Here is a 20,896-nt window from a genome sequence, read left to right on the forward strand (position 1 = left end):
CTCCCAATGTTGACATAAGAAGTCATTCAAACTTCGTGGGCAGATACACGTATCTCTCTGCAGTAGATAGGAACTTACGAAACGATAATCTGTTGATTCATTCATGAGTTATTGAGATAAATACGACACTCTGCTTTATGAACTGCTCTGCGGTATGCCCGGTGTGCAAGCTAGCAGTGAGGCCCGCGTCAGGGATGAGTAAGCTACAGTATGTCGACCGCCAGTAAAGCACGCGATCTTACTGAATCCGAGGTTGTAAGAGTGCTATCCACATTAGAATCAGAAGATGAATATCCCGATTTTAGTGATTTCGAGAATAACGATTATAGTGATGACACCGATTATAATGAAAGTACAGAAGTTGTCCAACCACTTGTGCAAAGCATGAGAAAGAAGAGCCGCTTAGATTGACAGAGAGACATTTTCCTTCCCCTGTACCACCCACCCTGAAGAAGAGATTTCCTGCCAGGTACTGCCATGTGTGTTCAAACACCACGCTTGGTGAGAAAAAGAGGAAAGAAAGTAGATATATGTGTGAAAAATGCGACGTTGGACTCTGTGTTCACCCCTGCTTTGGAAACTACCATACCCTAGTAAGGTACTGAAGGAGATGAACTTGTTTCGTGTGAATGAACACTTCCAAAGAAGACATGCGATTTGAAAACAATGTAGGCTACCCACAGTTTTGGAATTACCAGTTTTGTACAACCCTTGATTAACTGGTCTGGACCATTTTTTATTTTGATATCAAACCAAGATGTATAGGAATTTTTAATGCATTCTCAGTGTTTTATCTTGAATAATATTTTCCCGTAAAATTTAGATACATTTTTACTCATTTTAGACACGCCTGAAGTTATTGTCTTCAGTTTAGTTATATATGGGTGCTTGGAAGTGGACAGCTAGGACCACCTGTAGCCACTGAAACATGTAAGTTAGGCTTTTTACTGTTATTTTTAATTATTAGTTCAATTTATGTTCAATTGTTGGCCTTTTATGTTGGACAACCCCGAATTTCCTGCGCAACATATAGCTAATTTTGTGTTAGAAAAATCAGTTTAGGAACTTCCATATTTAGTATAAAAATATATGACAAGCAGGCAAGAACCCTCTGGTTTTCCCCATCTTATTTCCGACTTTTATGTATTGAAATTAATTATTAAAAATAATTCAGCACACAGCTTTTACAAAAGAAAATTTATCTCAGCAATGAAAAGGTTAAACAATTTACTTACTGCTGCTGCTTGAATTTTTTTACTTCTTGTCACTATGCTTACGTCCAAATTACTCGTCTTACTCCACATCTCTTTTAGGCTCAAGTTCTCCCTTTCGCCAAGGCACCTCTTGATTCTGCTTTCTCTCTCCAAGTCGTATTTTCACTTCGTTTATGTGCATTTGTCACATCTTGTGCTTCCCCACCCCCCCATTCACTCCCTGTATCTTCCTTTCTTCTCTCACACTGGCCTCCGTCCTCAGCTCCTTAACTATTGCCCTGGTCTCCCTCCTCGTCGCAATTGCTGCTTCCCTGGCTCCTTCTATGGTCGATTCAAAGATAGCATGCACGTCCTTCTCTGCCCTGCTAATTTCTTCGTGCTGCAAGCTCTGTTCCAATGCCCTATTCCTTGGTTTTTTCTTGATCCCCATGCCCGTCTTCACCAACTTTACTGTCTCTAACTTGCATTTCTTCCACTCTCTTCCCCACTACCACTTCGTTCTTCATATTCTCTTCCATTTCCCGTAATTTCGTCACTGTCCAAAATCTTGTCCATTGTCCATTGATTACCACTAATAGTTAACCCTTAATGTAGGCTCTTAACCCTTGCAATCTAGCCCTGACCAAATGTTTCTTCAGAGTGTTTATGTTCTTAATCCCTTCTCTTCCCATGCCTCTTTTAATCCAAATTTTTGTACTCCGTATATTATCCGCGCCTCTTATCACTATTTCTGCCGTCAGGGTGGAGAACAACTTTACTTTTATCGGCCTATTACGCCGTGCTTTACCTATCCTTTCCACATCGTCAGTATCAACTTCACTAAAGTTAATTTTCATCATTTTTTGTATGACTTCCACCACTTTGTAAATTGTTAGCACTTTGTCCTCGACTTCTTCTTCCGGCACTCCATATATAAATAAACATTTCTTCCTGCGTTCTTGGCTACCGTCTTCTATTTCTGCCTTCAGCTTCACCATCTCTTCCTCCATCTCCCTTATTTTCACCTTCAGTGATATAATTTCTCTCTTGTTGGTTTCCACTTTGTTCATAGTTTCGTCTGTTTTTCCATGTATCCAACGCCTCGATTTTCAAATTCTTTCACTTGTTCCTTCAACATATTTTTTAATCTGCTCAGATGGGCATACTTCTTCCACAACTTCTTTAACCACTCTTCTTATGACCTCCACGTCTTCCCAGTTCATGTTGCCACTGGAAGCTGGGCCGGAGTTTACTTCCACACCTCCTATAGCTAGCAATACCATAATCACCGCTGCCACCAGTATCATCTCACCCATCATTCTTGTTTCCACTTTACCTCCTTCACTCCTTAATGTTTCCTTCTTCCATCTCCCCTGCCATTTTCCGATCACTACCCGATATTGATCCACACCAATCATCTTCCTCTTCCCTCCCGTCTTTTTTTCCACTCGCCGCTCACACTCCACTCCCGCTTTACTGGCACACTACACTCAACTCAGCACGTCTGCTCCCGATCGCTGACTAGGTTAGACTTCATTTTCTAATTCTATGTACCTTGCTCCTTGAATTCGCCTCCGTTGATCAGTCTTCTTAGCTTCGATCGCTTGTTGTTCAATCTTTTCTCATTGTTTTAAGAAGGTCGAAAGTGTTTATAGCGGTATTCCATACGTTTTGGTTATTTCACTTTTAATTTTTTTAAAATCTTTGTCTTCCTTGATGATCCACAATTTCTCCATTATCCTCTTTGCAGAATACGTCTTCTTTTTGGCCATTATAAACAAACTTGGACTCTATGAAACTTGAGCAAAAATAACTCTGCGACCATACCGTACGTGTACCTCACAACAATAATGTCTTGTTGACAATGCGATAAAAAGTAACAAAGAAGCAGCAGTATAAGCTATAATTCCTGAAAAACTGAAGTAGGTCCAACCTACTATTCTGGCACGTATGCGACAGTGAGAGATACGAGGCAGTCGCTCATTGTTGTTAATTGTCGTCTACAATGACTATTTGTTAGCTGCTCTACAGCAACCAGATTATAGTACTGATTTAGAATTACATACAGGAGAAGTCCACTATATCGAGTACGGCATATAGCAAGAACTCCATTCTAATGACAGATTTTTTTCTGCCCCTTGAAAATTCCTGTATTAAACTGAGTGTTATCCTTCGGTTACAACGAGAACCCTATCACTGATGCATCTGTTACTACGAGCGATTAAGCATGCGTTATTACAGTGAAATCTCGTTAAGATGTTTCTGCAGGAGACAAGGAAAAAGAACGTGTTAAGCGAGAAAACATACTAATGAATATACGAATAAAAGCTATCCAACAGGCATATGAAAACACTAGATACAATTTTTTCCAACATGAGGGCATTTTATGTCATGTATCCACAGGTACAGTGCAAACTATAGGTCTGTCGACCATTTCTAAAGATGGAAGTTAAGTATTAAAACGTGTGGAAAAACACAAGAGAACAAATATGAAACCCTTTCCGGTGGAGATTATAGATTAACAAGTACACAGAAAGGTATTAAAAACACCGACAACAAATATGAAAACGTGCACATTGGCCAACAAAAATATTGAAGTATTATTGCAGATCACACTCTTTCTAAAACAAATGTTAGTAGAATCCTTTTATTTCGGAGCAGTGGGTTATTTAACATTTTTATTTATTTAACATTTTTTCTGCTTGCCCATCTGATGGCACTGCCGGTGGCTCCAAGTAGCCTACGCAGTGGCCTCCATGTATGCACTAGCCAGCGTCTTGGTGGGTGTGCTAGGTACCAACTGATGAGCCCGACCTAGCATACGGGGACAAAACGCTGGCAACCAGAAATGAGTTAGCTGGAAAATTTATAATGTCCAATAACAGACCATTTATATTGGTATTATAAATTTACTCATTCGGGACAAATATTTCAGATTCCCTATGGGAATCAACATCTATATTAAATGCAACTTATCCTTTGAAGTTCACGAAGGCCTTGTCCCGTAATTATGCAGCTGTAGCGACAGCTCTTACCCGAGATGGAAATTACATTTCTTTCACAAGTGATGACAAATACAGTAACATTTTCAGGTCTGGGAAAAATATGATGTACCAATCGGTAATAGCGAAAATTTGTGACATGTTAAGTGAGGTATTTTTATATAGATTTAATACAGTGGTTATCGGGACTTTGAATTTACAACGTGCTAAGCGGGAAAATGTGTTAATGAGGAACGTACTTACGAGGTTTCACTGTATTTCCGTTATCAACATTTATGAACTCCAGCGATTGCAATGAATGCGAACAACCATCTTCGGTATAGTTTTCGTGTTATGTGCGCTAGCGAGCTCTCTCGCCGACATTCGAACTCTAAGGGAATGTCAGAGTGGATTAGTAATACTCATTGACTGTTGTTCTGTAAATACAATTCGAAAATGAAAGAGAACATGTTTCTGTAATAAATGCACAGATAACCCGGCCGATAGTAGTAGTTAACTCGTTAGAAATAAAGGCTGTAGTAAACAATTGATTAGTTTAATGTTATGTACTGAAATTAAGTATTAATGTGATACATCTCAAAATACGGCGCGCGGGGCTGAATGGCTCAGACGGTTGAGGCACTGGCCATCTGACCCCAACTTGGCGGGTTCGATCCTGGCTTAGCCTGGTGGTATTTGAAGGTGCTCAAATACGTCAGCCTCGTGTCGGTAGATTTACTGGCACGTAAAAGAACTCCTGCGGGAATAAATTCTGGCGCATCTGCGTCTCCAAAAACTGCAAAAGTACAGTAGTTATAAATCTAGTCAGTAACATTATTTTTTAAAATACGGCGTGGAAAGGATGACCGATTTCAGAGGTTAGTTTATTCAGTAAAACCATGTTTAGACGTTTCTGCAGGGGACAAGGAAAGAGAATGTGTTAAGCGAGAAAACATATTATTGAATACATGAATCAGAACTATCCAACAGGGATAAGCATTTTTTTTCCAACGTGAGTACATTTTACGTCGTGCATGTATGGGTACAGTGTAAGAGATGGGCTATCTACTGATTCTAAAGATGAGAGTATTAAAAGACTGAAAAGGATGAGAGAACAAATACGAAAATCCTATCCACTGTGGCATGTTAACTCTAGAATACTAACGTTACATAGGAGTTACGTCAATACTAATCACTTTTAAAAATTACGATTCATTTTATTTGACTTTTATGAATACTTTAAATTAATGTAAGCAGTATCAAGAAGCACCAAGTTAAAATTTAACAACAATGGGTCTGATTTGATTGTTCATTCGTCAAACAAAACACGCACACTGCACGATGTTGGGCACACACAGTGCGGTGACACTGTCCACATTTTTTTCAAACGCGATGGGCATACTTGAAGATTATTTAGCACTGTTTTCAAGAAAACTCTATTCTATTCGCGACGCTACACAGAAAAGCGAAGAAAACTTCATTTCAATCGCAAACAACAAAAACTTGCAGTAATACTAACGTGTCATAAATTTTACGACCACGCTGATAAAATACTACTTCCAAAACAACCAGGATCACTGATAATCTCGTTCAACAATGTTGTTTGCTTCCAACTGAAGGTAGCGGGACGTTTAGTGCACAGGAAAACGTCCGGTTTTTGAGCAGCAGGCTATGTTGTGAAACTGCCTCGTAAAAATTACGACGTGTTAGTATTCTAGGGTTAAATAACAATGATGCATAAGGTGTGTAAAATGCCAGACAACAAATATAAAACATTTGCACTTGGGGTCCATAAAAGTATGGGTGCATTATTTGCAGATCACACACTTTCTAAAACAAATGTCAGCTGGCGTCTTGTATTGTGGATCAGTAGGTTATTAAACGTTACTTTCTGGTCACACTCTTTGACCATGAATTATTTATAGGTTAAACTCGGCGATGTGCGAGGGGATTACTTTGACCATCATCTCAAAGGTGCGAGTTTCAACATATGCGCCACTGTTGAAAATTGTGGATACTTGTCATCTTCCTGGATTTTAATTTTGTCTTCATTAGTAACATATATCACAACTTTCTTTTTCAGTGTCTATAACTGGGCTACACAATAATATGACACTGGGCGAGTTGGCCGTGCGGTTAGGAGCACGCAGCTGTGAGCTTGCATCCGGGAGATAGTGGGTTCCAACCCCACTGTCGGCTGCCCTGAATACGATTTCCCGTGGTTTCCCATTTTCACACCAGGCAAATGCTGGGGCTGTACCTTAATTAAGTCTATGCCTACATCCTTCCCAGTCCTAGCCCTTTCCTATCCCATATCATTGCCATAAGACCTATCTGTGTCGGTGCGACGTAAAGCAAATAGCAATAATATGACCACTCTAGTCAACTTAACATGATTGTGTTCCTCATCTGTACGTAGGCTATTATGCGACAAATATTCCCTACTTTTCATTGTATGATTCAACACGGAATACATTTCTAAACTACCGGGCGAGTTGGCCGTACGGTTAGGAGCGTGCAGCTGTGAGCTCACATCCGGGAGATAGTGGGTTCGAACCCCACTGTCGGCAGCCCTGAAAGTGGTTTTTCCGTGGTTTCCCATTTTCATACCAGGCAAATTCTGGGGCTGTACCTTAATTAAGGCCACGGCCGCTTCCTTCCCATTCCTAGGCCTATCCTGTCCCATCGTCGCCATAAGACCTATCTGTGTCGGTGCGATGTAAAAAAAATAACATTTCTAAACTTCTAAAAAGGAATGCGAAATACAAGCACAAACAGGCTTCCTAGGTTATTCAGTAATATCAGTGAAAATCAGAGAGGAAAGCTGAACTTTCCTGAGGCTAACGGCTTCCTTCCTGAAGGTCTAATTTACCCTATAGAGTTCAGGAATTTAAGGCCATTTCTTGTTTTTCGCGCACCTTTCTCACAGCAGCCTCCTGTGGTGAGGGCTCTGATCTGTGTTGGAAATCTGTTCCTTTTACAAGGTACGACAAAGAACATTTTCAGGACTAGGAAAAATGTGATCGTACTGCGCGGTAATAGTGATGCGCGGTAATATGTGATGCAATAAGTGAGGTATTTTTTTTATAGATTTAATACTCCGTGAATTGGGACTTCGAATTTACGCCATGCTAAGCAAGGCATCGTTTTAATGAGGAAATCCTTAATGGGGTATCACTGTAGTTTCTCGTGTCTGGTTAAATTTCGGAAAAGTTATTCCCTTGTAAATTTATAGCGAAAAGGTTATCATTACTCTACTGGCGATTGAAATATTTTTTTACGATGCATATAAGGTTAAGTTAGGATAAATGATGCTGTTTGAATAAGAAAATGCAAAGTTTGCCACAGAAGCCACTGGAGTGATACTACTCCAATTTTTCAAAATGAAATTGAACACACTCGTTCATGTTGTCTCGGAATTAGAAAACTAACTAATGAATAAGCCGCAGTATGGAAATTTGCCAAAACACAAGTTTTGATCAAACTGATTGCTATTTCATACCGAATTTAATGTGTGTGTGGGGGTCCACCAGACTTTTCTTTTACAAAAATTGGATATAATGACAATTGGCTATAGCGAGTAAATATTTAGCCATTGTGAATTCTTGCTATAACAGACTTCTACTGTAGTGTATGGGCCTGATGAGAACTTCGAATTATACATTAACCGTATTTCGAATTAACTGATCAAAATAACGCATGAAGGTCTATATTTGAATTCGGGGAATAGTGTCTACTTTGAAATATGTGTAGTTCAAAAGTAAATAGGTTTCACTGTTCTATAAAACTTCATTTATCAATTTTCCAGTGGCCTTAACAGAAAAAGATACATGTTTTTGCATAAACTGCTCATATCTATAAGTACATTTCTAAATAACATGGAAGAAAAATTATTTATAAACTAATTTCAGAATTCAATACATACACTGTATACAGAAGAAATCTAACCTGAAATAATGAATACAGCCACTATATAAACCGTTTCCTCAAAACACAATAATTAATTCATTATTATGGCACAACACAAAGCATGGTCAAAAAGTTACATCATTTTTGTAAGTCATTTTCTAACTCAAAATAAAGGTGTAAAACTTATTGAAAAAATTACAGAATTTTTGTTTTTGTGGTATTAAAGTTTGCTTTAACAGGGCGACACAAATCGTATAATTAATAAATTGTGAGTTTTGTTCCAATGCTGTGTTTATATATAGTAAAACCTCATTAAGACGTTTCTGCAGGGGACAAGGAAAAAGAACATGTTAAGCGAGAAAACATACTATTGAATACACAAGTAAAATCTATCCATCAGGAATATGGAAACACTAGATACGATTTTTTCCGACATAATGGGATTTTATATCGTATATCCGCAGGTACGGTGAAAACTCTATGAGAAAAGAGTATTAAAAGGTGTGAAAAGCACAAGAGAACAAATATGAAAACTTATTCCGCTGGGGCTTATAAAATAATAGTGCACTGAAAAGTGTTAAAAACACCAAACAACAAATATGAAAACATTTGAATGGGTCCCATAAAAATATCAAAGTATTATTGCAGATCACACTCTTTGTGAAACAAATTTTAGTAGAAGCCTTTAATTTCGGACCAGTTGGTTATTAAACATTATTTTTCTGATCACACACATAGACAATGACTTGGAGGTTATACACGGCCGTGTGCGACTGCAACAGAATGACTTTGGTTGCCATTTTGAATCGAACGAAACTTCGACCGACCAAGACCGATTTGAGTGGTCGAGTCGAAACCGGAAGGTGCGAGTTTGAACATTCAAGCCAATTCTGTGCGCTTGAAGATGTGGATGTCAGTCGACTTGCTGACACTTTAATTTTGCCTTCATTAATAAAGAATTTCATGACTTTTCCCATATCCATAATTAGGCTATACAAGACAAATATGCACAATGCTAGTCAACTTCACACGATTATGTTCCAGATGTAAGCTATCACGTGACAAATATTCGGTACCCTTCACTGTACAACTAAACACGAAATACGTTTCTAACTTCTGAAAGGAATGCAAAATACAAGCACAAACAGTCTCATTGTGTTATTCTGTAGTTTCACTGCTAACCTGCAAGCAAAACTGAGCATTACTGAGGCTAATGGCTTGCTCCCTGAAGGTGCAATTGATTCTGTGAAGTTCAAGAATTCAAGGCCTTTTCCCGTTATCACGCAACTGCAGCGAGGGCTCTTACCCGAGTTGAAAATCACGTTTCTTCCACGAGGAATGACAAATAACATTTTTACGGCTAGGAAAAATGTGATTGTACTAAGCGGTAATAGAGAAAATGCACAACGTAATAAGTGAGGTACTTTTATATGAATTTAATACAATGAGAATCGGGATTTAGAATTTACGACGTGCTAAGCGGGAAAACATGTTAATGAGGATTGCACTAACGAGGTTTCACTGTACTCCATATCCCATGGATCTGAAGGTTTATTTTCTATGTTAAGTATGTTGTAAAGAGGCAATTACTTGCTAATATTGTTTGTTTTTTCCATACCAGCACCTGAAACCACCAAAGATCGACTTTACTCCTCGTAGCACGAGTGGCAGGAGAAGAGGCACTGCAAAGATCGTGAAAACAAAGAATATTTTGCGAGAACAGGGACGCAAGGTAAGTAGTCTTGGTTTATATTCAAAAGTCTTTAATTATCCTAGTAACACATTTGCTCGTGCATCTGACATGAGTCAATTAAGAAGCTGTGTAGAATATCATCCGAGGTAAGGCGTGTTCATGTTCAATAATTCCATTCAAATATAGCGATAAATTAATCTGGCAATGATATCAGGTTTAAAATAATAGATGGCTGATAAATGAACATCTTTCTTCTTCCTTATGCCCATAGACTACAGGGGCTGATATATCACACCAAGCGAGTTGGCCGTGCGGCTAGGGGCGCGCAGCTGTGAGCTTGCCTTCAGGAGATAGTTGGTTCAAACCCCACTGTCGGCAGCCTTGAAGATGGTTTTGTGTGGTTTCCCATTTTCACATCAAGCAAATGCTGGGGGGTGTACCTTAATTAAGGCTATTATGGCAGATTATTTAACCTTAGCAGATTGCAAGCCAAGATCAAAGTATTGTCCACTTCATTTATTGAACTCCAATATGCAGATGACATTGTTCTACACAAAGGTCTCAGTAGGCCAAGCTATACATTTCTACTGCCACAGTACACCCATGTCCGTAAGTTAAGAGAACTTTGCGATCCATGGAAAAACATGGGGCATGGTGATAATGTGTGCACTAAATAGTGCCCTGGCAACAGTTTCACTCATGACACAGTGTTTCTGATACCAGGTATACAAGGAAATCAGACATGGACAATGGGTGGCATTGTCCATGTGTGGTGTCCCTCCACTGGTGGCAGGTTGTGATGACCTCGCTTGGCAATGTAGGATGCACAACGGGTTCCCATACTCTGAATCAGGCCGTCCAGCATGACTTGCGGTAACGCATCCCATTGTTGGACAAGTACACTTTGGAAGTTAACCATGGTCTGTGGTGGCAGTGTTAGGACTGTAATCCTTTGACCTAGAGCGTCCCATGCATGTTCAGTCGGATTTAAGTCCGGGGAGCGAGCTATCCGCTCTAGATATATGATGTCCTCGTGTTGCAGGTACTCGTCCACCTGACCAGCTCTGCCTGGAGAGATGATGCACCACCAAAACACCACACATACTGTTGCAGGATGTCATCCCTATAGAGGGCACCAGTCACATTACCCCTGCGAAACACTTGGGGTATGGGGTACGGGCTTCAGAGGACAATACTGGCGCTGCCATATCGGTCCCAGGGTTATAACATGCTGCAGGGGAGAGTCGCTTTCCAGGCTAAACCGCAACTCGTCCGAGGATCCAATCCAAGGTTGCTCATACCACATTCATGGCACACAGCTTTTGTTTATGGATGGTTGCTGCATGACACCAGTCGTGCTGGTCGGTTCTTCGCGACATATTCAACAGATGATTATCTCGACATCAACGGTGAAACAAGAGCAAACATACAATAAACACAGTGGCTGTACCATGAAATATTTCCATAAAGCCGGCAACCCACTACAGATACATTCAGCAGTGTGCATCGAATGTGTATGACATTGTCTCTTTCACGTATACTTCCTGTTAGAGAGGCGCCAGTGACGTCTGGTGATCCTGCTCAGATTCTATTGGGTTCTGTCCAGGGGAATTCTCATACGAGTACCCAGGCAGTAGCACAACAGGTCAATACCAGCCAGTTGTCTGTCATATGGATTTTATATGCCAATCGCTTCCAAACTTGTCACCTACAGCTATACCAGGAGATCCACGTGCAAGATTTAAAAACTTAGGTTGTTTTTTGTGCATGGGTACTGAGGTAAGTGGCAAATGATCTCATGTTCATGTCGAAAATCTTATTGTCAAGTGAGTCACAATTTCGTAACAATGGCACTGTGAATAAAAATATTTGGCATTGGTGATCCCCCCCACCCAAAACTTATTCCATGGTTCCTCGCTAACAACTCTTGCAGGTCTTCCAGAAACTGTACCCAATGTACATCTACTTCTGATTCACCTACTGTACTTATACTTGTTTCCTATCTCTGTATGATTGTTTCCACCATTACTTTCATATCCTACTCAACTTGGTTGCTTGGTACATCCTTTTTACCCCACCGTATGACAAATCAGTGCAGTATGTAACTACGTCTTTATAATGGACTTACTATAATGCAGAAGCCAGTTGTTGCCTCTCGCTAGAGACTATTTTGCTCTGCAAGGTACATCCACAGGTACAATATCAGACATAGACAAAGGACTATATCATCTGTAGTTTTCTTGGCATTAGAAGGGTGGCCTGATGTCAAGAAAAAAAATGGCAGAAGACTCACCTGGTATATGTAAGGTATTGCTAGTTGTTTTATGTCGCACCGACACAGATAGGTCTTATGGCGACGATGGAATAATAAGAAAGGCCTTGGGGTTGGAAGGAAGCGGCCGTGGCCTTAGTTAAGGTACAGCCCCAGTATTTTCTTGGTGTGAAAATGGGAAACCATGGAAAACCATCTTCTGGGCTGCCGACAGTGGGATTCGAACCCATTATCTCCTGGATGCCAGCTCACAGCCACGTGCCCCTGACCGCACGGCCATGTAAGGTATTGAGCTTTAACAATATTCTACAATGTTTTATTTTTCATTCAGAATTATTAACCAGAATCTGAATCTAATAGATTTCTAAGAAAGAAATTAAATTATTGGCAATTCACTTTTATATTCGATCATTCATTTTAAATACTTCATCATACTGCCCATAACATGATCAGAGGTGCTGGAACAAGGTACTTACTACCTATTACGGAAACATCAACAATTCTCCTTCAGTTAAGAACCATTGGGTGAATCACTTCATTTGGAGAGTGTTACAATACCATTATTGTTATTACAAATACAAAAATGATTAAACACTCATTACAGTTACATTATATATCTGAGTTTGGACAATGTCCTTTTTTTTTTTTTTTCTTTCTTTCTAATTTTATGTTGTGCAGGTTGCCAACATTACAAATATGTTAAAGTATTTGTTATCAAAGTGATTGGTTTTATTTTTGGTCAATGATCTTTGTCTCTCCCCTTCACCTTATATGGTATTTTCCTCTCTAAACTCTTGTAGCTTTCACCCCAAAGTCAGCTTGAAATCTTCGGTGACTGTTCTGTAACTTACGAGGTTTTGTGTTTTTATATTCTGTTTTGCATACTAGCAATTTGTAAATTACAGGCATTCAAGAATTGCTAATTTTGTAACCTTCTTCTAAATTCATATTGTTCAGGTGTTTATTTATATGGCTCCTTGGATTTTTCATTCAAGATATGCGACCACTGCTGCTCAAATCTTTGGGTTTTTTCTTTTTTCAAAAGAAATTGTACACTTGTCACAAAATCATTATGCAGAGTAGGTAGTTCAGAACAGTTTCAGTCTATGTAAAATATAACTGTGCGTTAAAAAGCAACAGGAATGTCTTTCTATTCTATTGAAATTCATTAACATTTCTGACATCGCCTCCTTTTCTGCACATCTCACTTTTCTTGTCCGTGTTTTCCTCTCAACATTTCTGCATCAGATGATCTCCAGTTCCCTTCATTGCATTTACAAGAGGATCATTTTTAACTCATGACTTGGATTAGTTCCTGAGTATCATTATATTTATTTGTTGTGTATGTTCGTATCCTAACTTTCTCTCTACTCATTGATGGTTGTACCATAGGTATTCTTGACTGTTTGTTTTTCCTATAGCATGTGTAATGCTCGATAATGTGCTGTTGTAATTATTTAGGGGCTAGAATTTGAAGAAATTTCCTGTGGGAAGTATGATAAAATGACATGTTAGGCGCAGTTATTGCCTGGTTTCCAGCTATTGTATCCACCTCATCTTTCTCTTTTTGTTCCTTCATAGTATGTACCAGTATTTGTCCAGTATATAGTACAATATTTCATCACATAATCATCCCATTTTTAATGCCTTTTCTTTTCAAGTGAAAATATATGGTGCAACCATTATGTGAAGATTAAATTATAATGGAATGATTGGTCAAATGATCAGCTTCCATGTAACAGCAGTGTGTGGCAGCAAGTGCCTTACACATATTTCTAGTTTTAGAACACTGGTTCAAATGGTATTGTACAAATAGTTGGTATCCAAATGCAGGAAAGCTTGCTATATATCAAACAATGAATTGATCATTTCCATGCTTATATCCTTTACGGTATACTCCATAATCAAGTTCTTACATCTTGTTTACAGACTATTAAAGTGTAAACATAATTTTGTCTGCACTTTTTTGGCTGCATATTGTACCTTACTGGGTTGGCAAACAAATAAATCAATAAAAACAAAGTGGGACACCATGTAATTAGCCACAATTTACCATTTTCCTGTCCTACTTTGCGCTGGCTAGTTCAGCAGCAAAGCCTGCAAAACATCCATAATTTGGTCTCCAGGTCTCCACAAACCACTAAATAAGATCTCTTAAAGATGTAAGTAGGACAGGAATTGTATTTGAATGAGTGAATGAGGATTCAAGTGAAATAAAATTAGTTTGAAATATTTAATATGCTAAAACATAAAAATTGGATAAGAAAAATAAATTCCCTTAAATAAATCAATATAATTTCTGATACCATTTAGTGTTGTTTGCCATCAAGTGGCAACAAGATCTTGCCTGTCTAAACAAGTCTAAATCAATCTGGAATCAGTGTGCCATTTACATAAACGCTACACTGAACATTTAGATAAGCTTGAACAGACTTGACTATCTGTGTCGTACTTAAATGTCCTGATACATGAGATAAGTGACAGAAATCTTCACATTAAAAAAAATTAAGATTAAATTTATTCCCAATTAATTTTGGACACATAATCCACAATAATGCTAGCTTTTGGACTTTCTGATACCCCCAAAAGAACACTGAAGCTACTATGAGCCTGATCTCATAATCAAAGATGAGAACGGAACCACTCATCCCCTAAGTAGCATACAAACTTTCCCCTTAGCAATTTCCAATAAAATGACAAACACAAACATTGAGACACAATAGACAACATCAATAAACAGTAAACATATCACAAATATTCCACTGGAACAGAAATAAACACACAAAATACACACTGGACTTGGGGGATAGGTGATGTAATCGCATCTCGGGTCACCTCCTGCGGTGATGTTCATTGACCTTACATATACTGGGGGAATGGCAAGGCCATCTTCCTCTCGATGTTTCAAGCAATAACATTCATCTATCTGCAGATACACATAGCTACACGGCAAAGCCTCTTTCACATCTGCTTATCGGCACCTGGCTAACGGGTCCCCTTCCTGCCGGACAGTACAAGGCAGTCCTCAGCTGGGCCAACACTCATCCATTTGCTAGGGGACATTGCTAGTGGTTTTGGCCTCTCAGTAATACATAATATATCGTTCTGGTCTGGAATCGTATTCCTCAGGCTCGTATTTAATAACAGATGGGCCTACATGCTTGGCTTCACCTCTGCCCATCTGGAATATCCTCAGTAAAACTCTTTTCTCCATTCAACGGTCCCCGGTTCATACCACGTGATTAGCCATGTGTTAGCTTGCCGGCATTATTTCGAAAACCTTTCCTAATGCAACGTTGGGATTTGATATCCACTGCTTGCTCTCCATATCTAAAAGACTCATGCACATAAACATAACATGTGATTCCTATTCCTTAGGTCGCCTAGCACTCACAGTAAGAGTTCTCCCCATTTGATACTTATAAGGCGCCTCCGTCCTTTAATTTTCCATATTCCTAGCTTCACAAACTTCCATAAATTAATCTCCAGTAAGAATAACACTGCTTTACATGACTATAGAACAAACCTAATTTAAACCTAATACCCTCATAACCGTACACAATTGATTCAAAGCTAGTAACACAGAGAACACATGCATTAGTCCTAAGCATATTTAAATGATCGCCATTAAGGTATAATGAATGTATATTTACAAAGAAAAATATGCAAAGCTGAACTGTCCCTCTCTCATGCTAAAAGAAAAATCTGTTCAAACTTATCTGTTAACTTGCGATCTCATGGCTCCTCCATCCTAGACTGGACGCATGGACTTAACCCAACTTTTCGCTAGCTTTGTCTTGGGCCGCTGGTCCTTGGTTCAATCCCATGGTATGGTCCATCATGCTGCCATCTGCTTGAGTGCTGGTTTGTGAGAAGGTCTCGTGGTTAATCAGCTCTTGTCGTAGATTCCCGTACCGCCAATAACTGCAATATTACACACACAATTAAGATGCCCGTTTGCACACTCCCGTCACCCCTAGTTCAGCATATCGTGTATTAGGACTGAAGAAACTATAGAACATGTCTCCTATCCGGGCTTATAGTTTGTCCCGTAAAGCTCCTAATCATAAGTACAAAGTAATTGTTAAAAATTGTAGCAAGAGTCTGCGCAATGATTTTTTGATCAAAGTTTATTAAAATGTTATTTCCTAGGTCCGTGTAATGGCTATTGCTCCAGGCTACAGATGATAAAAACTGACCAAAACTATATATTCTAACATTGGCTTTGAGTGATTGCTACAGGCTCACAACGCACCCTATCTCTTCGTCTGTCTTCCAATGAACACCATTTTCTCTGAATGCCCCTTTATATGTTCTCGACAGAGGCAACACACACAGGGAAGCCCTAGGATACAAACACTTCCTCCTTTGAGCAAACTAAAGCTTGGTTGCCATGCTCATCGCGCTCAAATCATACTAAGAAAGGTAATTACATTTAGTACATTGGATCGGATCGAAGCATACAGTAAATTACTTCAAAATTTCCTGTTACTTTGATTTTGCCAAAATTTGTTCACATGAGTAATTATTGTCATGTTTTCACACCTTGCCAGGCCTGCTTCATGCCACGTTTCTTCTTATAAGTGTGGTATTTGTGAATCCCCAGATAGCATTCGAGTCATTCTATCATTTTCCCTGGCTTCTTCGCTCTCTCACACATTTTGCCACTCCCATTCTAGCTTGCTTTGCCCCTCTTCATGCTCCAAACTTCTTTTCGCGCCTTTCCAGTTTAGACTCCTGGCACAGCGTTCCTGATACGTTAAATAATACCTCTGTCACCATGAAATGATATGGTTCAATATGGATGAAATAGTATCAGATGCCATTTCGGATGATGATGATGCAGTAACAGCGGAGAAAATGTCCTTTGTAGGTCTATGGTTCCTTGTAGGTATTATAAACAAATCTACTTTAGAAATGTATTGGTCAACCTCAAATTTTTAAATAATTCTTGATTGTGATGTATGGAAATATCCTGCAATGATTATGTGGTGAAATTTTAAAGACCGAATCAGTTTGTCTAGAAGTAAGGGCACAGCTATTATGTGATGGCAATGATTATGCAGTGAAATACGATACTAAGGTATGATATTATTGGTAATGTCAAGTATTTTAAGGTGCTTTTATTTGCACTATTGCCTCTCCCTTCTCAAAATATTTGTTTCAGTACTAATACCCTCTTTCATTCTACAGTAGATAAGTTCACTTTCAGAATATTAATTGAAAATATTTTATCATTTCAGGAATTCATCAAATCTGTGAAAAATGTCCAATCTGAGCTTGAAGAGAAGTCTGATGCAATTCCTGCTGCTAATCCTGTTCCACCAAAACCAAAGCCTAAAGATGTTCTTGATAGGTTCAAACCCAAAACAAAGAGATGAAAACTGTAATGTTCTTATTAATGTAAATATTCCTAGTTTTTATATTGATACCTGAAATACAAGACAGTTTTTAAACATTTAATATGACACCTCATATTTTCACCACACTTCTATCTTGACTACTTTCAGTTGCCATAGATCACATTAGCTAGCCCCAGAGTCTAATGGTAGCAAGCTTGCCTTTTACTCGGACATCCTGGGTTTGATTTCTGGCCAGGTCAGGGATTTTTACCTGGATCTGAGGGCTGATTTGAGGTCCACTCAACCTGTGTTAGAAGTATTTAGGAGTTATATAATGTTCAGATAGCAGCCCTGGCCTAGAAAGTCAAGAATATAGCTGAGAGGATTTGGTGCACTGCCCGTGCATCACCTCATAATCTGCTGGCCTTCAGGCTGATCAGCGGTTCCTTGGTAGATCAAGGCCCATCAGGGCTGTAAAGACGTGCAGTTTGGTTTGTTAACTACATTAAATAAAAACTCAAAAATCACAATACTTCCTGTACTTGAGAATAGAATGATCATACTACATTTTTGAGATTATAGTTTATCATTTTCATTATCCGTGTTGATTTTCCAATTTCAGGAGAAAAGGACTTTTATTAGGAATCTACCTGATCAATACATAACACTGTACACAAAATCTTAGCCTATCTCATAAGAAGTAGTACCAGTTGTGGTCACTACATATGTAAAGTGACTTAAAAACTAAACATAACACACATAAACATTAATATGACATACAAAATCTAAAAATGTTTTGTGAACATTCTTTACAGTGTCATCTTTGGTATAGTCTCGGTTGATTTAGATTTAGGAAAACATCCACATTGTGCTATCATTGAAGCTTCTTGGAATTTCTCCTATGAATTATGAATACACTTTACATGTCTACAAATTTTTAGATTTTCTAATCTCACTGTTTCTCCAAAATTGTAGTCAGTAAAAAGGTATGGCACATTCATGACTTAAAATGAACACAAACAAACTTGTTTACAATTACGTTGTTGGTAAATTACCAAAGGATGTATTACACTTGGTCAGGCAAGTTTATGTTGAAGAAAAGTGTTGAAATGAAATGGGGTGTGGCTTTTAATGCCGGGATGTGTCCGAGGACTTTGGCTTGCCAGGTGCAGGTCTTTTGATTTGACAGCGACCTGTGCGTTGTGATGAGGATGAAATGATGATGAAGAGACAACACATACACCCAGTCCCCGTGACAGGGAAATTAACCAATTATGGTTAAAATTCCCAACCCTGCTGGGAATCGAACCCGGGACCCCTGTGACCAAAGGCCAGCATGCTAACCATATAGCCATAGAGCCGGACCAAAGTATTGTTGATACTAATGACACTTGGTTGTTATATTGAGGAAAAGTGCCGTGGGGCCTTATGAGAGGGAGAGTATCCTTGCATCACCTTGATTTCCCAATTTCATTCAGTTCCCATTCTCGGATAATCCATGCTTCCCATATTTTAAAATTCTGATCAATGAGCAATGAGAGTGGGAACTATGCTCCATCAATAGTTTTCTAGATAGCAACTTTGAGCGTCGGTACTTGGGAAAATCTGCTTATTAGGCCCAAACCCAGAACTCCACATGGAGTTGATTGAGAACTGTTAACAGGTGAAATGGGTATGGCATTCAGGTCAGCATGGTTCGCTTAAATTGTGAAGTGTATTGTCTTATACTTGGAACTGTTTTCACATTTTTCCATCATGTTGTTGCTTAAAGGAAAATGTAGTGTACTGCCATATTCTACTCTCATTACAATTTGAGGAACTACTGAAAAATTAAGGATTGTTTTGAATTCAAGATTCAGGTACGTAAAGTGTCTGATATTCTTTAATTTGAATTTGTACCTAATTAACTTTTTTCTTTCACGAGCCCTTCATGTTTGAATTAATTAACCAACTTCAATTGTAATTTAATCAAATAATTCCAAAATACTGTGTCTGTTTGGACAGATTTTGTACATTGACTAACCTCAAGTCATATGGTGTATATTTTTTCCACTGTGTCGCATTTTTAAAAAGGTAACTGAGGTTTTGCTCAAGTAGGTCATTTTTTAATTTTAACTACCTTTATCACCTTCTGTTAACCAAGTTGGGACTCAGGGTGCCTAGCTTAGATGAAGCACTGATGTGATTGTTAACATCCAGATTTTGGACTATCCACCATTATACTTTTTCATCTGGATTCAGTTCTACCAATCATATGACAGACATACAGTACATATTACATAATCAGTCCTTTTGATCTCATTCTTTGCAGTTTTATTCAGCAGATAGCTCCTGGATTGATCACGTGTTAGAAATGTGCAACATTTCTGCTCACCAAAAATGACACAATAATTTGCTTGAATAAAACAGAATTTTTCAGTGGAGTTTTCTACTTGATTTTCTTTTTGCTACCGTACTTCATTTCAAGGTGAATTGATTGGACTTCAGTCATGTACTCCTATGTGTACGATTATATATGAAACCCATCTAAATCTTGTGATCTTGTGATGTTTTTAGTCTGGGATTGGGGTAACTGGATTGAGGTATTGTTGGGATAAATATCTCACTTCTTGGTTAGAATAAAGGAAAGCAAGCTTGTGGTTTTATGTGATTATTGATATTGTGATCATAGTGACATGAAATCTGAGCCATGGGAAACATGACTTTCATTTCAAAAAATCTTCATGCATTTGCTAGGTTTCGAACCATGGCTGCCTTGGTGAAAAGCCAGTGACAATGCCTCTTGGCTGTTGAGCCCCCTCTCTGGTTAGAGTGTGGGAAAATTTACAGTGGAAACACATGAGGAGAACTGTGCTGTTTTATGCATGCTTTTGTGTGAGGTAAGGTAGTAGGTATATTAAAGTAAGCCTAATAATACACTACTTTGCAAAATGAACAGTATTGAAATCACAAACATACTCTGAAAATCAAACTACTGAATATTGCCAGAAACCTGCAACTGTAACAACAATGGATGTATCAGGATAGAGCTGCAGCCCATATCACAAGGGGATCACTTACCCTTCTGCAAGAACACTTTGGAGATGTGGAATGGAATTCATGTACCCTTCCCACTTCCTGGATCTCACACCCCCATATGCCTATCTATGTGACATACTGAAAGAATCTATTTTCCAGTTAAATGATCCACCTCGGACTGTTCCTGAATTATGAGAGAAGATATAGTCATTCTTTGTGCCCATGTGGCAACCTGTGTTCGTCAACTTGTTCAACAATCTACAGGACCATGATGAACAATGTGTGAGATGTGATTCTCCCTGTGGGTGCGGGCAGTAATATAACACCCACATTAACCCCTGCTGGTTGTAAGAGGCGATTAATAGAGGTCCCAGGGGCTCTTAACTTCCGAGCATGGGTTGGCGATGTCGGGGCCTTTTACTGAGTTCTGGCGTTGCTTCCAGTTACTTGTGCCATGTGCCTCACCTTCAGCTATCCTATCCAACCTC

General features: G+C 38.9%; 1 protein-coding gene across 2 annotated transcripts in view; it reads left to right on the plus strand.

The window, feature by feature from the left end:
• LOC136874744 (WD repeat-containing protein 46) overlaps nt 1-18,110 on the plus strand; it is a 96,178-nt gene extending 78,068 nt beyond the window's left edge. Inside the window, exons 12-13 of one of the 2 annotated variants that reach the window (XM_067148422.2) lie at nt 9,705-9,815; nt 17,292-18,110. In XM_067148422.2, coding sequence (XP_067004523.2) covers nt 9,705-9,815; nt 17,292-17,429 — 249 coding nt within the window. In that variant the 3' untranslated portion in view covers nt 17,430-18,110. The remainder of the gene's footprint in view (nt 1-9,704; nt 9,816-17,291) is intronic. The other variant, XM_067148414.2, reaches the window with a different exon arrangement.
• The last annotated feature ends 2,786 nt before the right edge of the window (nt 18,111-20,896 follow it).

The sequence above is a fragment of the Anabrus simplex genome, chromosome 1 (assembly GCF_040414725.1).
Source record: "Anabrus simplex isolate iqAnaSimp1 chromosome 1, ASM4041472v1, whole genome shotgun sequence".
Classification (NCBI taxonomy): Eukaryota; Metazoa; Arthropoda; class Insecta; order Orthoptera; family Tettigoniidae; genus Anabrus; species Anabrus simplex.